The sequence below is a fragment of the Ranitomeya imitator genome, chromosome 4 (assembly GCF_032444005.1).
Source record: "Ranitomeya imitator isolate aRanImi1 chromosome 4, aRanImi1.pri, whole genome shotgun sequence".
Taxonomy (NCBI): domain Eukaryota; kingdom Metazoa; phylum Chordata; class Amphibia; order Anura; family Dendrobatidae; genus Ranitomeya; species Ranitomeya imitator.
Genome location: NC_091285.1, coordinates 56,939,752 through 56,964,067, shown reverse-complemented (window position 1 = coordinate 56,964,067; position 24,316 = coordinate 56,939,752). Strand labels below are relative to the sequence as shown.

The 24,316-nt window shown below is 41.4% G+C and overlaps 1 protein-coding gene across 1 annotated transcript in view; it reads left to right on the top strand.

Moving 5' to 3' along the window:
• Positions 1–3,075: 3,075 nt before the first annotated feature.
• The window catches only part of LOC138675465 (protocadherin alpha-C2-like), a 502,001-nt gene continuing 480,760 nt past the window's right edge, over positions 3,076–24,316 (top strand). Inside the window, exon 1 of the mRNA XM_069763738.1 lies at positions 3,076–5,558. Within this exon, the coding sequence (XP_069619839.1) occupies positions 3,105–5,558 (2,454 nt within the window). The 5' untranslated portion in view covers positions 3,076–3,104. The remainder of the gene's footprint in view (positions 5,559–24,316) is intronic.

Here is a 24,316-nt window from a genome sequence, read left to right as displayed (position 1 = left end):
TCTGTCTGTTTTCGCTCTATATATATATATATATATATATATATATATACAGTTAGGTCCATATATATTTGGACAGAGACAACATTTTTCTCATTTTGGTTATAGACATTACCACAATGAATTTTAAACAAAACAATTCAGATGCAGTTGAAGTTCAGACTTTCAGCTTTCATTTGAGGGTATCCACATTAAAATTGGATGAAGGGTTTAGGAGTTTCAGCTCCTTAACATGTGCCACCTTGTTTTTAAAGGGACCAAAAGTAATTGGACAGATTCAATAATTTTAAATAAAATGTTCGTTTTTAGTACTTGGTTGAAAACCCTTTGTTTGCAATAACTGCCTGAAGTCTTGAACTCATGGACATCACCAGACGCTGTGTTTCCTCCTTTTTGATGCTCTGCCAGGCCTTCACTGCGGTGGTTTTCAGTGGCTGTTTGTTTGTGGGCCTTTCTGTCTGAAGTTTAGTCTTTAACAAGTGAAATGCTGCTCAATTGGGTTGAGATCAGGTGACTGACTTGGCCATTCAAGAATATTCCACTTCTTTGCTTTAATAAACTCCTGGGTTGCTTTGGCTTTATGTTTTGGGTCATTGTCCATCTGTAGTATGAAATGACGACCAATCAGTTTGGCTGCATTTGGCTGGATCTGAGCACACAGTATGGCGGCTCTGAATATCTCAGAATTCATTCAGCTGCTTCTGTCCTGTGTCACATCATCAATAAACACTAGTGACCCAGTGCCACTGGCAGCCATGCATGCCCAAGCCTTCACACTGCCTCCGCCGTGTTTTACAGATGATGTGGTATGCTTTGGATCATGAGCTGTACCACTCCTTCGCCATACTTTTCTCTTTCCATCATTCTGGTAGAGGTTGATCTTGGTTTCATCTGTCCAAAGAATGTTCTTCCAGAACTGTGCGGCTTTTTTAGATGTTTTTTTAGCAAAGTCCAGTCTACAGTTTTTATTCTTGATGCTTATGAGTGGCTTGCACCGTGCAGTGAACCCTCTGTATTTACTTTCATGCAGTCTTCTCTTTATGGTAGATTTGGATATTGATACGCCGACCTCCTGGAGAGTGTTGGTCACTTGGTTGCCTGTTGTAAAGGGGTTTCTCCTCACCATGGAGATAATTATGCGATCATCCACCACTGTTGTCTTCCGTGGACGCCCAGGTTTTTTTGCATTGATGAGTTCACCAGTGCTTTCTTTCTTTCTCAGGATGTATCAAACTGTAGATTTTGCCACTCCTAATATTGTAGCAATTTCTCGGATGGTTTTTTTCTGTTTTCGCAGTTTAAGGATGGCTTGTTTCACCTGCATGGAGAGCTCCTTTGACCGCATGTTTACTTCACAGCAAAACCTTCCAAATGCAAGCACCCCTCAAATCAACTCCAGGCCTTTTATCTGCTTAATTGAGAATGACATAACGAAGGAATTGCCCGCACCTGTCCATGAAATAGCCTTGGAGTCAATTGTCCAATTACTTTTGGTCCCTTTAAAAACAGGGTGGCACATGTTAAGGAGCTGAAACTCCTAAACCCTTCATCCAATTTTAATGTGGATACCCTCAAATGAAAGCTGAAAGTCTGAACTTCAACTGCATCTGAATTATTTTGTTTAAAATTCATTGTGGTAATGTCTATAACCAAAATTAGAAAAATGTTGTCTCTGTCCAAATATATATGGACCTAACTGTATATATATATATATATATATATATATATATATATATATATAATGTTTGAACTAATTACATGTTTTTTTATAATTCCAGGTACTGACACATTGTATCCAGTACAGACCAAAAGTTTGGACACACCTTCTCATTTAAAGATTTTTCTGTATTTTCATGACTATGAAAATTGTACATTCACACCGAAGGCATCAAAACTATGAATTAACACATGTGGAATTATATACTTAACAAAAAAGTGTGAAACAACTGAAATTATATCTTGTATTCCAGGTTCTTCAAAGTAGCCACCTTTTGCTTTGATGACTGCTTTGCACACTCTTGGCATTCTCTTGAAGAACCGAGAATATAAGACATATTTTCAGTTGCTTCACACTTTTTTGTTAAGTATATAATTCCACATGTGTTAATTCATTGTTTTGATGCCTTCAGTGCGAATGCACGATTTTCATAGTCATGAAAATACAGAAAAATCTTTAAATGAGAAGGTGTGTCCAAACTTTTGCTCTGTACTGTACATGTTATGTATCAAAGAAAAGTGTTAGAAAAAACTATGCTGACGCTTATATGACAAAATCATCTGCTCAATTAATTCAGATTTTCTTTTCCTTTGAATACATTGCTATTTTGCTGCTAGATTCAGGGGCGGACATAAACAGTAGTGGGCCCCTGTGCAAGAACAATATATGGGCCCTTTAAAGTGCAGTACACCATCATATTGTAGAATTCCACCTGGTTTGGATGCAGCGTGGCCCCCTTTATCTCTTAGGACCCTTTATCTCTTGAGCCTCCTTTGCACCCATGATTTGTCCGCCCCTGGCTAGAATCATTGTCAATGATCTTCCTGCTTGATATCCCATTAGATGATACTAAATTCAATATTAACTATTGCAGTTGCTTCTAAATATTATCTCGCTTCATTTTGCAGCAGTTCATGTTCTAGATCTGCTCGTGGGTTTTATTGTGCTGAAAGAGAAAAAAAAAGATGTGAGGTTAGAGAATGTCATTTAGCATATTAATAGTGTAATATATTATTAAAACAGTTCTATTATGATCATGGTTTATTTTTTATTATTTCAATAAAAAAAGCGTCTTTACATCTGTTTTTCTATTGGTGCAATGTAAAATCATCCTCCATTTATTAAGGTTATATTTGACTTCTTAAAAAATTTAAACTGATATTAAAAAATGCCAAATAGCCTTAAAAAAAACTTTTTTTCTTGTTTGTGAAATAATATCTGTAAAAATCCCCCAATAAGTTTAGATAAAAAAGCAACATTTTGTCATCTGATTATATAGGTTGTCATTCTCATCTTGTACACCGGGTGTCAGTATAGCTCCATTTTTCCCAGCCGGTGGCGTAAATAAGCTCCCTGTGTGTACTAGGAGATGTAATGGCTGCTGTTCTTCATGTATTTTAAGACGGAAAAAAAGAATCAAGTAGTGCATGGGAACATTAATGAAACTGGAGACCTGATCATCTTCCCTGCAATGGAGATTTCCTCCTTCTCCTGGTTTGGCTGTGCGGTGACTTCATTCAGAGGTGCATTTTTGCTGCAGATGGTCTTGGATCTGGTTTGCTGTCAGCTTCACTACTTGATCCCTGAAGAATCCAAACACGGCACCTTTGTGGGAAGGATAGCACAAGATCTTGGTCTAGAGATCTGGGAGATTAATTCCAGAATGCTACGGATTGTCTCCAGAGATGAGAAGGACTATTTTCAGGTAAATCTCCAAAATGGCATTTTATTTGTCAACAATATCATAGATAGAGAAGAAATCTGCCAAAAGATTCTGGTCTGTGTGCTTCATCTTGAAATAATTGTGGATAAACCTGTCCAAATATATCATGTAGATGTAGAAATTGAAGATATTAATGATAATTCCCCTTTGTTTTCAGCTAGACACTATAACATTGCATTACCAGAATCAAGAGTAGTCGGAACTAGGTTTCCACTAGAGGGCGCTGTGGATGATGACATAGGCATTAATTCTGTTAAAACCTACGATCTAAGCCCAAATTCTTACTTTTCGTTAGAAATACAAAAAGACAAGCATCAAAGTGAATCGCTTGATGTCGTTCTGAAGAAATCCCTTGATAGAGAGAAAGAACCTCTGTTCAATTTAACACTAACCGCCTTCGATGGCGGCAAGCCAAAATTAAGTGGTACAACTCAACTTATCATATCTGTCCAAGATGTCAATGATAACGCACCAACTTTTTCCCAGTCGGTCTATGAAACATATCTGTTGGAAAATGCCCAGAAGGGAACGGTTGTTGTGAAGCTGAACGCTACTGATGCAGATCTCGGAGAAAATGGAGAAGTTGTTTATGAGTTTAGTAACCAGGTACCTCCATTTATTAAGTCACTGTTTGATCTAGATGGGATTTCTGGGGAGATCAAAGTGGCCGGAGAAGTGGATTTTGAGCAAAACAGTCACTACGATATCCGTATTGATGCCTTTGATAGAGGTCAATATCCAATGGCTGGGCACTGTAAAGTGTTGGTCAACGTAATAGACGTCAATGACAACCCACCTGAGATGACAGTGACGTCTCTGTCTTTACCGGTTCCAGAAGATTCCCCAATGGGGACAACGGTGGCAATTATAAGAATACAAGATCAAGATTCAGGCTCCAATGGGAAAGTGAATTGTCAAATAACTGAAAATGTCCCATTCAAATTAAAACTTTCCCTCCGAGAATACTACTCACTAATAGTGAATGGACCTCTGGATCGTGAAGCTATCAACATGTACCACATTGAAATTACTGCAAATGATGAGGGTGTACCCACCCTATCCACATCTGAGACACTTCTGGTGGAAATCAGTGACGTTAATGACAATGCGCCAACTTTTAATCAACATTCGGACACTATTTTTATCACAGAAAATAACCCACCAGGATCTCTTGTCTACACAGTTTCCGCCACTGATGGTGACCAAGACCAGAATTCATTTATAACATATTCTCTTATCGAAAGTACCATAGATGGAATCCCAATTATCTCCTACCTCTCGATAAACCCGGAAAATGGAAAACTCTTCGCTTTGGTTTCCTTTGATCAAGAACAAATCAGTTATTTTCAATGTAAAGTTAGAGCGACGGATGCTGGATTCCCGCCACTGACTGGTAATTTGACCTTGAGTATCTTTATAATTGACATCAATGACAACGCCCCAAGTCTATACACAACATCTTTAAACTTTGACTCGGAGGCTGCGGAGATTGTCCCTAGATCAGCAAAAATAGGAACCGTGGTGAGTAAAATAAGAGCAACAGACGCGGATTCGGGTTATAATGCTTGGCTCTCCTTTGAGTTTAATGACTCAGCTGAGCGAATCCCATTTGGAATTGGACGTCATAGTGGAGACATAAGTGTCATTCGTCCTCTTCTTGAGGTCAACCAGGATGAATACAAGCTAATTATTGTTATAAAAGACCATGGGGAACCAGCAATGTCGATAACGGTGACAATGACAATTGTACTATCTGAAAAAATGCAAGAAATTATTGCTGAGCAAAACCAAAAAGGATTGAAAAATGAGGATTTTACAAATGCCAATACATACTTAATAATAGCGATCTGCTTGATATCAGGGATTTTCTTAGTTACTCTTATTATATATACGTTCATACGTTGGCAACAGTGCACTCAGGAAATAGATGACCTGAGGCAGCACAATATGGGATCTATTGCTAGAAGCTGGACCTATTCCATGCAGCGTCAGTACAAATACTGTATGAATGGGATTTCACCCAAAAATGACTTGATTTTCTTCACTCCAAGTGTAACTCAAGCATTAGATACTGACAGAAACCATCATCAGCCTGGATTCATGACCGGTCTATCAGCAAAGGTAAGACTACTTAATCCTCAGACTGCTTCATATTCCGTTTTTCATTTATTATTGGACAAATTAAATTAATAAGGGCTATTATAGCTATTGGTGTAGATGTGAAATGGTTTTAAAAGCACTACGGCTTCACGCTTTAGTATTTGAAAAAAAAATAGTAATTAGCGATTTATTGTATTTTTTCTATTGGTTACTAGCTTCCAGTTCTGTAATTAGAGGGGACTAGTTTTTTATTGGTTGCCTTGTAAATGGTCATGAAACACCTAAGAATGAGCTGTAGTGTGTGGTGAAAGTTAGTAGCAAGGGTTTAATCTCCCTAGTTTATTTATTGGTTGCCTTGTAAATGGTCATGAAACACCTAAGAATGAGCTGTAGTGTGTGGTGAAAGTTAGTAGCAAGGGTTTAATCTCCCTAGTTTTTTTATTGGTTGCCTTGTAAATGGTCATGAAACACCTAAGAATGAGCTGTAGTGTGTGGTGGAAGTTAGTAGCAAGGGTTTAATCTCCCTAGTTTTTTTATTGGTTGCCTTGTAAATGGTCATGAAACACCTAAGAATGAGCTGTAGTGTGTGGTGGAAGTTAGTAGCAAGGGTTTAATCCCCCTAGTTTTTTATTGGTTGCCCTTTAAATGGTCATGAAACACCTAAGAATGAGCTGTAGTGTGTCGTGGAAGTTAGTAACAAGTGTTTAATCCCCCTACATTGCCACCACAGGGGAAAGGAAGTATTACAATATATTTATTGAAATCAGAGTACTGCAAAGAATTCTTAAAAAAAGAAAGGTTAATAATTTATTTTTGTCAAATCAAAATGCAAAGTGAATTAACAAAATATAAATTAAATCAGTCAATATTTTGATGGACCACCACACTTTGACTTCACATCAGGATTAATTCTTCTAGGTAACTTACCGAAAGTGAGAGAATTTGTCAGGTGTGCGAGTAACCAATTTTACCAAAAAGGTTGATAATGATCATCATTTTTAAATGCAGATTGAAACACATTCATTAACTGAAACAGAAAGAGCTATGAGCTGTGCAGGATGTTTAAACCTGGGTGAGGAACAGGCAAACTCTGCTACAAAGATGGTGCTGTGGAAGACAGATGTCACAAGTCATACACCATAACAAAACTAAGCACAGCAAAGCAATAAGACACAAGGCAGTTATACTGCATCATCAAAGTATCTCCCAGGAAAGATTTCAAAGCAGTTAAAGGTTTTGAGATATGCTGTGAAGTTCTTTTGAAGAAGCATAAAGATATTGGCAATAATCTAGACCATCCATCCATTGGTTGGCCAATCAAATTTAGTGCAGCCGATAATAATTTTATTTCTGTAGCGCCAACATATTACGCTGCGATTTACAATTAATCATTGACATGTACAGATAACAAAGATATTACTGAGTAACAGTTCTACAGTTACAGGAGCAGTGAAGGTCACAAGCTTACAATCTACAATGAAATAGGGGGGCACAATAGACAAAAAGTGCTTGTCAAGTATGGTCCAGTCATCATTATAATAAATGGGGCATTTCTAATAAGCTGCATAATCCGGTCATCAGCCAAAATTTGTCTAAGTGCAGTTACCAAGTGCCATTGGGTGCATGGAAAATGCAGAGACAGATGAACAGGAGGGATTAGATCTGAGGAAAATTTAGAAAGAGGGAACAGGGAAGAATTAAATTAGTGACGTGAGGCTATAAGCCTATGTCAAGAGAAGTGTTTTAAAGCAATCTTAAAAATGTGGGGGCTAGGTATTAATCAGATTGACTGGAGGTATTGCATTCCAGAAAACTGATGCAGCGCGAGAGAAGTCTTGGAAACGGAAGTGGGAGGTTCAGATCATGGAGGATGTTAGTCTTAGATCAGTGATAGAGCCACCCAAGACAATTGCAATATTGGGTAGGTTAGTAGAGGGAAAATACATGAATGACACTTCCTGCATATTTCTCTTCTAAATTGGAAGAAGCCCAGCAGGGCAATCAGCTCAGAACTGACAGCAGCCAATGAGACACAGCTACACTCATCTACTGGCCAGAAGTGGTCTTCTTAGAAGAATTGTGGCTGAAATGCCATACATTTGAAATGGATACAAGGCCAAGCGACTCAACTATCCATGAAAACATAGAAACTGGGATGCGGAAAAATAGCAGCAGGTGCTTTGGACTGATAAGTCAAAACTTGAAATATTTGACTATCACTGAAGGCTGTTTGATTGGAAAATGGCTTGTCATTGTACAATAATGAGTTTATGTAGGGAACAATGATGCAAGTGAAGGTTACTTGCAAGTTTGGGACTACGTTTCAGAAAATGGAGTTGGAGAATTTATCCATCATGCAATAACATCAAAGAGGTGTTTGATTGGCTCTAAATTTACTCTGCATCAGGACAAAGACCCAGACATACAGCCAATATAATTATTAACTTCAGTGTAAAGCAAAACGAGTACTAGAAGTGACGATACAGCACCCACACAGTCTTGATCTCAACACCATTGAGTTTGTGAGAACTTAAATGAAGATATTAAAAGGATCTGCGCAAGTCTACATACACAGAAGATCTGTGGTTAGTTCTCCAAGATGTTTGCAACAACCTCCTTGACAAGTTCTTTCAAAAACTCTACCTCGTTTACCTAGGAGAATTGATGTTGTTTTGAAGTCAAAAGGTGGTCGCGCCAAATATTGATTTGATTAAGATTTCTTTTTTGTTCGCTCACTTTCATTTTGCTAAAATCGAAGATGAGCTAAGCCCACCAGCATCAGGGGCTTATCTACAGCATTCTGTAATGCTGTAGATAAGCCCCCGATGTATCCTGACAGATGAGAAAAAGAGGTTAGATTATACTCACCTGGAGGGCAATCCGATCCGATGGGCCTTGCCGGCCTGTTCCGGGGCCTCCCATCTTCTTACGATCACGTCCTCTTCTTGCCTTTGCGCTGTGTTTCTGGCACAGGCGTACTTTGTCTGCCCTGTTGGGGGCAGAGCAAAGCACTGCAGTGCTCAGGCGCCGGGAAAGGTCAGAGAGGCCCGACGCCTGCGCACTGCAGTACTTTGCCACAGCATGAAGACAAGAAGAGGATGTCATTGTAAGAAGATGTGAGGCCCCGGACTAGACCGCAATGCCAATCTGACCGGACTGCAGCGGGACCGCCCCTGGGTGAGTATAATATAACCTCTTTTTCTCATCTTTCAGGATACATCGGAAGCTTATCTACAGCATTCCAGAATGCTGTAGATAAGCCCCTGATGCCTGTGGGCTTAGCTCATCTTCGATTTTAGGGCTGACAGGTTCCCTTTAAAGTAACTTATTCACATATATGTATTAAAGCATTCTTACTTTGTAACTTTTTTTACAAACCTGCTTAATAATTTTGCGCAGTACTCTATATATTCTTTATTCTTTGCATTTATAAATGCCCACTAGAATAAAAAAGTATCTAGATTACCTAATTTGTTTAGGTAGCTTTGATAAATAATATGTATAGTCTTGACTCAATAGGCCAGCTATAGTTACAGTTTATGTTGGCATGGAAGGTATATTTTTATGTTCTTTATTTGTATCTTATTCTTTTTTATTTTATCTACTTTTTACTTTTGCTCCTATACAGACTATAAAAAGTCTTAATAAAAAAAATCACACGTAAGATTTATCAATTATATTCTTAATAGAACCATAGCATCTTCTACAACTGATTTATAACAGGTCCTAACAAAACCTGAGAGAATTCATTCTGACATAATGTTTTCTGTTACGGTTCCATTACAATTTGGGTAGACCATGATATTATTGCTATCTATACCTTAATCATTGACAGAAAAGTAAAAAAATCTCCTTATGAACACAGCAAAGCTCAACATATTTAGCAATTTATGCCAGATGTATATAAATGTTTAATGTATTATTTAATTTTTTTTTTAACAATTTATAATTTTATCAGAACTTATCTAGGGCACATTTACAATGTAAACAGAAAAATAAACAATCTAATTTAATTAAATTAATTTTTTTATTTAAACCTTTAAAATAATTTTTTTGTGCATCAAATGATACCCTTCAGTATGTTGAGTGAAAACTTTATAGAAGTCATCAGCAATGTTTGACAAAAAAAAGATTACTTTCTTTGTAAATTTTGTTTTACGTTGCTTGATGAACATTTGAGATAAGGTGAACAATGTTCAGTTTTAACTAAGTAAGGAAGTTGTTGGTATAATTAAACTAATTATGAACTGCCCATAAACTAGAAGAAGTCCAGGCAGTCCACACTTTACTCTGCACTGACATTCCAAAACATCAATGCTGTGTAAAAAGCTTGAACAAGATGATGCAGGTATGAGAGTGAGTAGCTGGCTGTTATGAAAGGCAATTCAGTATCACAATGGACATGGAGGTCAGAGCACATACAGTGATCTGACAATAACCCAAAATAATAGAACGAGCTCTGAGACGTGGGAACTCTGCAGACCGCAATCCCTGATCCTCTCCAAACACAACTAGAGGCAGCCGTGGATTGCGCCTAACGCTACCTATGCAACTCGGCACAGCCTGAGAAACTAACTAGCCTGAAGATAGAAAAATAAGCCTACCTTGCCTCAGAGAAATACCCCAAAGGAAAAGGCAGCCCCCCACATATAATGACTGTGAGTAAGATGAAAAGACAAACGTAGGGATGAAATAGATTCAGCAAAGTGAGGCCCGATATTCTAGACAGAACGAGGATAGGAAAGATAACTTTGCGGTCTACACAAAACCCTAAAGAAAACCACGCAAAGGGGCAAAAAGACCCTCCGTACCGAACTAACGGCACGGAGGTACACCCTTTGCGTCCCAGAGCTTCCAGCAAAACAAATAGACAAGCTGGACAGAAAAAATAGCAACAAATAGCAAAGAAGCACTTAGCTATGCAGAGCAGCAGGCCACAGGAATGATCCAGAGAAACACAAGTCCAACACTGGAACATTGACAGGAAGCATGAATCAAAGCATTAGGTGGGGTTAAGTAGAGAAGCACCTAACGACCTCACCAGATCACCTGAGGGAGGAAACTCAGAAGCAGCAGTACCAGTTTCCTCCACAAACGGAAGCTCCCAGAGAGAATCAGCCGAAGTACCACTTGTGACCACAGGAGGGAGCTCTGCCACAGAATTCACAACAGTACCCCCCCTTGAGGAGGGGTCACCGAACCCTCACCAGAGCCCCCAGGCCGACCAGGATGAGCCACATGAAAGGTACGAACAAGATCGGGAGCATGGACATCAGAGGCAAAAACCCAGGAATTATTCTCCTGAGCATAACCCTTCCATTTAACCAGATACTGGAGTTTCCGTCTTGAAACACGAGAATCCAAAATCTTCTCCACAATATACTCCAATTCCCCCTCCACCAAAACCGGGTCAGGAGGGTCAACAGATGGAACCATAGGTGCCACGTATCTCCGCAACAATGACCTATGGAAGACGTTATGTATGAAAAAAGAATCAGGGAGGGTCAGACGAAAAGACACAGGATTAATAGCCTCAGAAATCCTATAACGACCAATGAAACGAGGTTTAAACTTCGGAGAGGAAACCTTCATAGGAATATGACGAGAAGATAACCAAACCAGATCCCCAACACGAAGTCGGGGACCCACACGGCGTCTGCGATTAGCAAAACGTTGAGCCTTCTCCTGGGACAAGGTCAAATTGTCCACTACATGAGTCCAAATCTGTTGCAACCTGTCTACCACAGTATCCACACCAGGACAGTCCGAAGACTCAACCTGTCCTGAAGAGAAACGAGGATGGAACCCAGAATTGCAGAAAAATGGCGAAACCAAGGTAGCCGAGCTGGCCCGATTATTAAGGGCGAACTCAGCCAAAGGCAAAAAGGACACCCAGTCATCCTGATCGGCACAAACAAAGCATCTCAGATAGGTTTCCAAGGTCTGATTGGTTCGTTCGGTCTGGCCATTAGTCTGAGGATGAAAAGCCGAGGAAAAAGACAAGTCAATGCCCATCCTACCACAAAAGGCTCGCCAAAACCTCGAAACAAACTGGGAACCTCTGTCAGAAACGATATTCCCTGGAATGCCATGCAAACGAACCACATGCTGGAAGAACAATGGCACCAAATCAGAGGAGGAAGGCAACTTGGACAAGGGTACCAGATGGACCATCTTAGAAAAGCGATCACAGACCACCCAAATGACTGACATCTTTTGAGAGACGGGAAGATCTGAGATAAAATCCATAGAGATGTGTGTCTAAGGTCTCTTTGGGACCGGCAAGGGCAAAAGCAACCCACTGGCACGAGAACAGCAGGGCTTAGCCCGAGCACAAATCCCACAGGACTGCACAAAAGAACGCACATCCCGCGACAGAGACGGCCACCAAAAGGATCTAGCCACTAACTCTCTGGTACCAAAGATTCCAGGATGACCAGCCAACACCGAACAATGAACCTCAGAGATCACTTTATTTGTCCACCTATCCGGGACAAACAGTTTCTCCGCTGGACAACGATCAGGTTTATTAGCCTGAAATTTTTGCAGCACCCGCCGCAAATCAGGGGAGATGGCAGACACAATTACTCCTTCCTTGAGGATACCCGCCGGCTCAGATAAACCCGGAGAGTCGGGCACAAAACTCCTAGACAGAGCATCTTCCTTCACATTTTTAGAGCCCAGAAGGTACGAAATCACAAAGTCAAAACGGGCAAAAAACAGCGACCAACGAGCCTGTCTAGGATTCAAACGCTTAGCAGACTCGAGATGAGTCAGGTTCTTATGATCAGTCAATACCACCATGCGATGCTTAGCTCCTTCAAGCCAATGACGCCACTCCTCGAATGCCCACTTCATGGCCAGCAACTCTCGGTTGCCCACATCATAATTCCGCTCAGCAGCCGAAAACTTCCTGGAAAAAAAAGCGCATGGTTTCATCACTGAACAATCAGAACCTCTCTGCGACAAAACAGCCCCTGCTCCAATCTCAGAAGCATCAACCTCGACCTGGAACGGAAGAGAAACATCAGGTTGACACAACACAGGGGCAGAAGAAAAACGACGCTTCAACTCTTGAAAAGCTTCCACAGCAGCAGAAGACCAATTGACCAAATCAGCACCCTTCTTGGTCAAATCGGTCAATGGTTTGGCAATACTAGAAAAATTGCAGATGAAGCGACGATAAAAATTAGCAAAGCCCAGGAACTTTTGCAGACTTTTCAGAGATGTCGGCTGAGTCCAATCATGGATGGCTTGGACCTTAACAGGATCCATCTCGATAGTAGAAGGGGAAAAGATGAACCCCAAAAATGAAACCTTCTGCACACCAAAGAGACACTTTGATCCCTTCACAAACAAAGAGTTAGCACGCAGGACCTGAAAAACCGTTCTGACCTGTTTCACATGAGACTCCCAATCATCCGAGAAGATCAAAATGTCATCCAAGTACACAATCAGGAATTTATCCAGGTACTCTCGGAAGATGTCATGCATAAAGGACTGAAACACTGATGGAGCATTGGCAAGTCCGAATGGCATCACTAGATACTCAAAATGGCCCTCGGGCGTATTAAATGCAGTTTTCCATTCATCGCCTCGCCTGATTCGCACCAGATTATACGCACCACGAAGATCAATCTTGGTGAACCAACTAGCCCCCTTAATCCGAGCAAACAAATCAGATAACAAAGGCAAGGGGTACTGAAATTTAACAGTGATCTTACTAAGAAGGCGATAATCTATACAAGGTCTCAGCGAACCATCCTTTTTGGCTACAAAAAAGAACCCTGCTCCTAATGGCGACGATGACGGGCGAATATGCCCCTTCTCCAGGGATTCCTTCACATAACTGCGCATAGCGGTGTGCTCAGGCACGGACAAATTAAACAGTCGACCCTTTGGGAATTTACCACCAGGAATCAAATTGATAGCACAATCATAATCCCTATGCGGAGGTAGGGCATCGGACTTGGGCTCATCAAATACATCCCGGTAATCAGACAAGAACTCTGGAACCTCAGAAGGGGTGGATGACGAAATTGACAAAAATGGAACATCACCATGTACCCCCTGACAACCCCAGCTGGACACCGACATGGATTTCCAATCCAATACTGGATTATGGGCTTGTAGCCATGGCAACCCCAACACGACCACATCATGCAGATTATGCAACACCAGAAAGCGAATATCCTCCTGATGTGCAGGAGCCATGCACATGCTCAGCTGGGTCCAGTATTGAGGCTTATTCTTGGCCAAAGGCGTAGCATCAATACCTCTCAATGGAATAGGACACTGCAAGGGCTCCAAGAAAAACCCACAACGCTTAGCATATTCCAAGTCCATCAAATTCAGAGCAGCGCCTGAATCCACAAACGCCATGACAGAATATGATGACAAAGAGCAGATCAAGGTAACGGACAGAAGAAATTTTGACTGTACCGTACCAATGGTGGCAGACCTAGCGAACCGCTTAGTGCGCTTAGGACAATCAGAGATAGCATGAATGGAATCACCACAGTAGAAACACAGCCCATTCAGACGTCTGTGTTCTTGCCGTTCAACTCTGGTCAAAGTCCTATCGCACTGCATAGGCTCAGGTTTAAGCTCAGGTAATACCGCCAAATGGTGCACAGATTTACGCTCACGCAAGCGTCGACCGATCTGAATAGCCAAAGATATAGACTCATTCAAACGAGCAGGCATAGGAAATCCCACCATAACATCCTTAAGGGCTTCAGAGAGACCCTTTCTGAACATAGCTGCCAGCGCAGATTCATTCCATTGAGTGAGCACTGACCATTTTCTAAATTTCTGGCAATATACCTCTATCTCATCCTGACCCTGACAAAGAGCCAGCAAATTCTTTTCTGCCTGATCCACTGAATTAGGCTCATCGTACAGCAATCCGAGCGCCAGGAAAAACGCATTGATATTACTCAATGCAGGATCTCCTGGCGCAAGAGAAAATGCCCAGTCCTGAGGGTCGCCGCGCAAAAAAGAAATAATAATCAAAACCTGTTGAACTGGATCACCAGAGGAACGAGGTTTCAAGGCCAGAAATAACTTACAATTATTTTTGAAACTCAGAAACTTAGTTCTATCTCCAAAAAACAAATCAGGAATAGGAATTCTTGGTTCTAACATAGATTTCTGATCAATAGTGTCTTGAATCTTTTGTACTCTTGCCGAGAGCTGATCCACAAATGAAGACAGACTTCTAATGTCCATCGCTACACCTGTGCACTGAACCACCCAAATGTCTAGGGGAAAAAAAAGACAAAACACAAAGCCAAGAAAAAAAAATGGTCTCAGAACTTCTTTTTTCCCTCTATTGAGAATCATTAGTACTTTTGGCTTCCTGTACTGTTATGAAAGGCAATTCAGTATCACAATGGACATGGAGGTCAGAGCACATACAGTGATCTGACAATAACCCAAAATAATAGAACGAGCTCTGAGACGTGGGAACTCTGCAGACCGCAATCCCTGATCCTCTCCAAACACAACTAGAGGCAGCCGTGGATTGCGCCTAACGCTACCTATGCAACTCGGCACAGCCTGAGACACTAACTAGCCTGAAGATAGAAAAATAAGCCTACCTTGCCTCAGAGAAATACCCCAAAGGAAAAGGCAGCCCCCCACATATAATGACTGTGAGTAAGATGAAAAGACAAACGTAGGGATGAAATAGATTCAGCAAAGTGAGGCCCGATATTCTAGACAGAACGAGGATAGGAAAGATAACTTTGCGGTCTACACAAAACCCTAAAGAAAACCATGCAAAGGGGCAAAAAGACCCTCGGTACCGAACTAACGGCACGGAGGTACACCCTTTGCGTCCCAGAGCCTCCAGCAAAACAAATAGACAAGCTGTACAGAAAAAATAGCAACAAATAGCAAAGAAGCACTTAGCTATGCAGAGCAGCAGGCCACAGGAATGATCCAGAGAAACACAAGTCCAACACTGGAACATTGACAGGAAGCATGAATCAAAGCATTAGGTGGGGTTAAGTAGAGAAGCACCTAACGACCTCACCAGATCACCTGAGGGAGGAAACTCAGAAGCAGCAGTACCAGTTTCCTCCACAAACGGAAGCTCCCAGAGAGAATCAGCCGAAGTACCACTTGTGACCACAGGAGGGAGCTCTGCCACAGAATTCACAACAGCTGGCTAACAGATACAGCCAGACTCCCCACAGAAAAAATAAAGCGCTGAACCAGCTTTTGTATACATTTTGGGAATCACTGACAGTGCTTCCTACTCTGGACCCAGCAGTTATGTGTTGTCTTGGTGTAGGAAGGGAGCAGGAGCTCTTGTGACCTAAGAGACCCAGTCAACTCTACTATGCAATTAGGAGGCTGCCTGGGGCTAATATACCAGCCCAATTTACAGGTGATATCAGCAATAAAAAAGGATGTGTTAATGTCTTATAATGTCCCCCAAAGGTCTTTTAAATGTTTTTAATATATAGAAAAATGATTCCAATATATAAAAATAATTTGTATGGAAAGTGGAACATATTTTAAAATATTCTTAGCTATCCTTCATGGATTTAGATTTTTTTTAAATTGACATCTATTTTTTACAGGGATATAAAAATGTCATAACACTTAAGCTTCATGTATTTAACCCCTTTCTGACCTCGGACGGGATAGTACGTCCGAGGTCAGAAACCCTGCTATGATGCGGGCTCCAGCGGTGAGCCCGCATCAAAGCCGAGACATGTCAGCTGTTTTAAACAGTTAACATGTGCCCACAATAGTGGCGGGTGAAATCGCGATTCACCCGCCGCTATTAACTAGTTAAATGCCGCTTGACAACGGCATTTAACTACCACTTCCGGCCACGCGGCCGGAAATGCGTGCATCGCCGACCCCCGTCACATGATCGGAGGTCAGCAATGCTTCTGCATTGTAACCATAGAGGTCCTTGAGACCTCTATGGTTACCAATCCTCGATAGCTGTGAGCACCACCCTGTGGTCGGCGCTCATAGCACACCTGCATTTCTGCTGCATAACAGCGATCTGATGATCGCTGCTATGTAGCAGAGCTGATCCAGTGGTGCCAGCTTCTAGCCTCCCATGGAGGCTATTGAAGCATGGCAAAAGTAAAAAAAAAGTAAAAAAAGTGAAAAAAATAAAAAAAATAAAAGTTTAAATCACCCCCCTTTCGCCCCATTCAAAATAAAACAAGAAAAAAAAATCAAACCTACACATATTTGGTATCGCTGTGTTCAGAATCGGCCGATCTATCAATTTAAAAAAAATCATTAACCTGATCACTAAACGGCATAGCGAGAAAAAAAATTCGAAATGCCAGAATTATGTTTTTTGGTCGCCGCGACATTGCACTAAAATTTAATAACGGGCGATCAAATGAACATATCAGCACAAAAGTGGTATCAATAAAAACATCAGCTTGGAACACAAAAAATAAGCCCTCAACCAACCCCAGATCACAAAAAATGGAGATGCTACGGGTATCAGAAAATGGCACAATTTTTTTTTAATCAAAGTTTGGATTTTTTTTCACCACTTAGATAAAACATAACCTAGTCATGTTTGGTGTCTACGAACTCGTAATGACCTAATAATAATATCAGGTCAGTTTTAGCATTTAGTGAACCTAGCAAAAAAGCCAAACAAAAAACAAGTGTGGGATTGACCTTTTTTTTGGGATTTCACCGCACTTGGAATTTTTTTCCCATTTTCTAGTACAGGACATGCTTAAACCAATGATGTTCAAAAGTACAACTCGTCTTGCAAAAAATAAGCCCTTATATGGCCTTATTAACGGAAAAATAAAAAAGTTATGGCTCTGGGAAGGAGGGGAGTGAAAAACGAACACGGAAAAATGGAAAATCCCAAGGTCATGAAGGGGAGTAAAAAGAGGCAAAAATATACGAATTTCTGAATGAAAACATTTTTAGAGCCATTTAAACAGCAAGTATGATAAACTCCCTCAAAAGAAACAAGATAAAATGTTCTTGTGCTGGCAGAGTTCTTAAAAATACTTTTACAAAGTCTTATACTTTGCTTTAACTTGGCATTTTACTTCACTGATTGAGAGCTGATAGTAAGCAGCCTAGATAACTGGGATGTTTCTGCCGTATGTGTGGTGGCCTATATGGGGCCAACTAGTGATGTGAATTGCAACCTGTTGAGGGTTTTCTTGCACAATGAAATAATGTATTGAATTTGAATTATAAAAAACCGAAGTACTTAAGTAAACTAATGGAAAATGGGTGGACACATCTATCTTGGCCCATTAAAGGATATAATTTCAATATATTGCATAGGATAATCTCTTTTATTAGATTGGCCACTGAAAGCATAATGAAAAAATGTCTGGCTGCTGTGATACCTTTCTATCAACTCTAATCTGTGGAGGAATCTGGCAGCAAGTTTTGAACCTTTCATGCAACAACATCATGAGGAAAATAAGGTATTGCACATCTCTATAGTGAAAGCACATTATAGGTCCTCCTAATTATGCCCTACTGTTTGCAGCTTTTTGTTGCATTTTGGCAAAGGTCTTTCACTTGAGACCAATCAATAACTTTAAAGCGTGACTGTGATATAATTTTTTTTTTAAAATATGTGAGACACCACAGTCAGCTGCCAATCAGTGGTGCTTCTGAGATCCCCATCGATTACTCAAACCAGCTTTCTGAAGTGTATGGCTCTTTTAATCATGGAGCACACAGAGCAGTGGTCTTAGTCTGTAAGCTTCTATACCGATCTGTGTGCGAGTTGCTAAGATGAGCAGTGTAGTTCAGAGCAGTGTTTTGGAGTGATTATTAGGGGCCATGAAAAAAAAGATCATTAAACTTTAAATTCAAATCACTGTGAAGAGTCTTTTTGCATGTTTAAATTCACAAATGAGTATTTCATGGCTAATAAGTCTCCTTACGCTAATGTGGCAGACTCTACAAAAAGAAATACAGCCCCTTAGTCAAGGGCCTCTTACCAAGCCAAATCATATCTCCTGCCTTGCGCCAATGAGGGGCAAAAACTTCAAAACATGTGGTTACATATGGGGATTTTGATTTGGGTTCTTATTTCATATGACAAGGTTTGTTAAAAGGTTGATATTGCCTTTTAGGATTACAACATCCAATAGGTGACATTAGAGCTTTTCCTCTCTGAAGAGGCTATTAACCCCTTTCTGACCTCGGACAAGAAAGTACATCTGAGGTCAGAACCGCCGGAGCCCGCATCAAAACAGGGCCATGTCAGCTGTTTTGTACAGCTGGCATGTGCCTGCAATAGCGGTGGGTGGAATCGCGATCCACCCACCGCTATTAACTAGTTAAAAGCCACTGCCAAAAGCTGACAATAGCATTTAACTAGCGTTTCCGGCCATCGGGTTGGAAATGGGCACATTGCTGACCCTGTCACGTGATCGGGGTCGGCATGACAACCAGAGGTTTATTGAAGACCTCTATAGTTGTTGATGCCAGACTGCTGTGAGCGCCACCCTGTGGTCGATGCTCTCATAGCAATGCAGCAATTCTACATTGGAGCGATCTGGGCATCACTCCCATGTAGCTGAGCCGATCAGGCTATGCCAGCTTCTAGCCTCCCATGGAGGCTAATGAAGCATAGCAAAAGTAAAAAAAAATGTTTTAAAAAATGTGAAAAAAATAAAAAAAATTTAAAAGTTTAAATCACCCCCTTTTGCCCCATTCAAAATAAAACAATAAAAATAAAATCAAACCTACACATATTTGGTATCACCACGTTCAGAATTGCCCAATCTATCATTAAAAAAAGGATTTACCTGATCACTAAATGGCGCAGTGAGAAAAAAGTTTGAAACGCCAGAATTGTTTTTTTGATCGCCACGACATTGCATTAAAATGCAATAATTGACAATCAAAAGAACGTATCTGCACCAAAATAGTATCATTAACCCCTTACCGACCTCCGCCGTACTATTACTGCCGAGGTCAGTACCCCCGCTTTGATGCGGGCTCCGGCGGTGAGCCCACATCAAAGCCGGGACATGTCAGCTGTTTTGAACAGCTGACATGTGCCCGCAATAGTGCCGGGGGAAATCGCGATTCACTCGCCGCTATTAACTAGTTACCGTATTTTTCGCTTTGTAAGACGCTCCGGATTATAAGACGCACCCCAAATTTTGAGGAGAAAAATAGGAAAAAACTATTTTTTAATAAATTGGTGGGGCGTCTTATAATCCATGCGTCTTATTACTTACCAGGGGTTGTGGTTGTGGTGGATCAGGGTCCCAGGCTCGTTGCCGGAGGCAGGAGTGGAGCATTGCTGCAGGCTGGGATGAGGGGGTCTGCAGGGGGCTCCTGTGCTGCAGGGGGGCTCCTGTGCTGCAGCCTGGGATGAGGGGTCTGCAGGGGGCTCCTTTGCTGCAGGCTGGGATGAGGGGTCTGCAGGGGGCTCCTGTGCTGTAGGGCTGTCTCCGGTGCTGCGGGGGGCTCTGGCGACATTTTGTGAAAGACCAGAGCCCCCCGGCAGTTCTTCCATGCGTTCCAGTATGGCTAATTCCGGGAAAATGGCCGCCGGAATCTCGAGAGATGAGATCTCAGCGCTGAGATCTCATCTCCCGAGATTCCGGCGGCCATTTTCCCGGAGTCAGTCATACTGGAAATAACTCCGGGAAAATGGCCGCCGGAATCTCGAGAGATGAGATCTCAGCGCTGAAATCTCATCTCCCGAGATTCCGGCGGCCATTTTCCCGGAATTAGTCATACTGGAACGCATGGAAGAACTGCCGGGGGGCTCTGGTCTTTCACAAAATGTCGCCAGAGCCCCCCGCAGCACCGGAGCCTTCAGCATCACCCGGGGCAGCAGCGGACAACCCCGGCAGTGGCGGCGGACGACAGCGGCGGCAGGCGGTAGCGGCGGCGGACACCCCCTCCTCCCAGCCTGTAATGGTAAGCGGTATATCCGCTTTGTTAGACGCACCCACATTTCCCCCCCAAATTTGGGGGAAATAAAGTGCGTCTTACAAAGCGGAAAATACGGTATATGCTGCTGTCAAACGCTGACAGCAGCATTTAACCGGCGCTTCCGGCCATCGGGAACCACCGTAACATGATCGGGGGTCAGCAATGCATCAGCATAGCAACCAGAGGTCTCCTTCAGACCTCTGTAGTTGCTGATGCTTGCTGTGAGTGCCACCCTGTGGTCGGCGCTCATAGCAAGCATATAATTCAGCTACATAGGAGCGATCTGATGATCGCTACTATGTAGCAGAGCCGATCAGGCTATGCCAGCTTCTAGCCTCCCATGGAGTCTATTGAAGCATGGCAAAAGTTAAAAAAAACTTTAAAAAAATATGAAAAAAATAAAAAAAGTAAAAGTTTAAATCACCCCCCTTTCGCACCATTCAAAATAAAACAACAACAAAAAAAATCAAGCCTACTCATATTTGGTATCGCCGCGTTCAGAATCACCCGGTCTATCAATTAAAAAAAAGCATTAACCTGATCGCTGAACAGCGTAGCGAGGAGAAAATTTGAAACGCCATAATTAAGTTTTTTTTGGTCGCCGCGACAAAGCATTAAAATGCAATAAAGGCGATCAAAAGAGCGTATCTGCACCAAAATGGTAACATTAAAAATGTCCACTTGGCACGCAAAAAGTAAGCCCTCACCTGACCCCAGATCATGAAAAATGGAGACGCTACGAGTATTGGAAAATTGCGCAATTTTTTTTTCTTTTTAGCAAAGTTTGGAATTTTTTTACCACTTGGATAAAATGTAACGTAGACATGTTTAGTGTCTATGAACTCATAATGACCTGAAAAATCAAAATGGCAGGTCAGTTTTCGCATTTAGTGAACCTAGCAAAAAAGCCAAACAGAAAACAAGTGTGGGATTGCACTTTTTTTGCAATTTCACCGCACTTGGAATTTTTTTCCCTTTTTATAGTACACGACATGCTAAAACAAATGATGTCTTTCAAAAGTGCAACTCGTCCCGCAAAAAATAAGCCCTCACATGGCCATATTGATGGAAAAATAAAAAAGTTATGGCTCTGGGAAGGAGGGGAGCGAAAAATGAGAACGCAAAAGCGGGAAAAGGGCAAGGTCTTGAAGGGGTTAAAAATGTCAGCTAAAAATGAAAACACAAAACCAAAAAAACTGGGGTCATGAAGGGGTTAAAAAACCAAAAATATGTTAAAAATATATTTTCAATAAATATTTTAAACAATTAATATTCATTATATAGTTAATGAATTAATGCCCACTATAGGATATGATTGACTTTTGTATACATTACAAAATTCTTGTTTTAGATCAGCGTCTCACCAACTAATGATAGTATATCTGGCTGCTCTACCAGCTATTGATTTGTTAGTTCAATTTAGAATTCAGAATTCTGGCGTAAAACACCTTAAATTTTTGCAAAATTTTTGTGGAACTTAAAATTTATGGAAAAGTTTTGCAACTTTTGGCATTTTATGCTGATTCAAGCCACCTTCGCTAAAGTGCGTGGAGTTGTGGCGGGATGAGGTCTGGTGAAACCTGCCTGTGAGATTCATGAAAATTTACACCACTTTAGTGATATCAGTTTCACTAGTGATGTACTGCAAGCTCTAACTGGAACATTTCTAGTCGAGACACACACCAGTTGTAAATTGCGAAAAATTCATTATGTGCCTGTTAATAAATGAGATGTGCCTTATTCCAGCAGTTCCTCTCATTAAAGGTACCGTCACACTCGGCGACGCTGTAGCGATATAGACAACGAGCCGATCGCTGGAGCGTCGCTGTTTAGGTCGCTGTAGAGACGTCAAACACAGCAACTCCAGAACGATGCAGGAGCGATCCAGTGACGTAACGGCGACTCACTTATCGTTGTAGCTGGTTGTTAGCTCCATGTTAAAACATTGCAGTCATCGTTGCTTTTGCTGTCAAACACGACGATACACGTCGACATGACGACCAAATAAAGTTCGGGACTTCTACCTCCGACCAGTGATGGCACAGCGGGATCCAGATCGCTGCTGCGTGTCAAACACAACGAGATCGCTATCCAGGACGCTGCAACGTCACGGATCGTTGTCGTTCTCGTTGTAAAGTTGCTGAGTGTGAAGGAACCTTAAGACTGGTGTGAAAACACCAGTCGTAATGAACAGGGTCACACATTTAGGAATTTTTTTACACTAGCACCGCAGTGTATTGCACAATGGGCTATCTGTATAATGCTCATATAATATATCATAATACTTATAATACGTGTCAGGTTCCTAAAGTATACGATACATTTATCTTACTTGATCTTAGGTATCGGATTGTGCAGAGGACTATGCAATCCCAGCAAAACGACTATAAAGTCACTTTTTTTAAAATATATTTTACTCTCAGGATTTTATTCATTACAATAAATCAGAAGTGACACCCAACATCTTGCAAAGTATCATTCATGTGGTGCTGATGGTCCAGTCTGAAAAAAAAATAGTAAAATTTCAATTTTTTAAATATATTTTTTTATATTTTTATATTTTAAGCTCCTTTGTAATTGCCATTAAACTTTACAAACGGTTTAAAATATGCTGATGCCAGATTATAAGAATGACAGAGAGAGGAGATGCCAAAAAAAATCATAACATGTGTAATGAATATAAAGAGTATACAGTGGGGCAAAAAAGTATTTAGTCAGTCAGCAATAGTGCAAGTTCTACCACTTAAAAAGATGAGAGGCGTCTGTAATTTACATCATAGGTAGACCTCAACTATGGGAGACAAACTGAGAAAAAAAAATCCAGAAAATCACATTGTCTGTTTTTTTAACATTTTATTTGCATATTATGGTGGAAAATAAGTATTTGGTCAGAAACAAAATTTCATCTCAATACTTTGTAATATATCCTTTGTTGGCAATGACAGAGGTCAAACGTTTTCTGTAAGTCTTCACAAGGTTGCCACACACTGTTGTTGGTATGTTGGCCCATTCCTCCATGCAGATCTCCTCTAGAGCAGTGATGTTTTTGGCTTTTCGCTTGGCAACACGGACTTTCAACTCCCTCCAAAGGTTTTCTATAGGGTTGAGATCTGGAGACTGGCTAGGGCACTCCAGGACCTTGAAATGCTTCTTACGAAGCCACTTCTTCGTTGCCCTGGCGGTGTGCTTTGGATCATTGTCATGTTGAAAGACCCAGCCACGTTTCATCTTCAATGCACTTGCTGATGGAAGGAGGTTTGCACTCAAAATCTCACGATACATGGCCCCATTCATTCTTTCAGGTACCCGGATCAGTCGTCCTGGCCCCTTTGCAGAGAAACAGCCCCAAAGCATGATGTTTCCACCACCATGCTTTACAGTAGGTATGGTGTTTGATGGATGCAACTCAGTATTCTTTTTCCTCCAAACACGACAAGTTGTGTTTCTACCAAACAGTTCCAGTTTGGTTTCATCAGACCATAGCACATTCTCCCAAAACTCCTCTGGATCATCCAAATGCTCTCTAGCAAACTTCAGACGGGCCCGGACATGTACTGGCTTAAGCAGTGGGACACGTCTGGCACTGCAGGATCTGAGTCCATGGTGGCGTAGTGTGTTACTTATGGTAGGCCTTGTTACATTGGTCCCAGCTCTCTGCAGTTCATTCACTAGGTCCCCCCGCGTGGTTCTGGGATTTTTGCTCACCGTTCTTGTGATCATTCTGACCCCACGGGGTGGGATTTTGCGTGGAGCCCCAGATCGAGGGAGATTATCAGTGGTCTTGTATGTCTTCCATTTTCTAATTATTGCTCCCACTGTTGATTTCTTCACTCCAAGCTGGTTGGCTA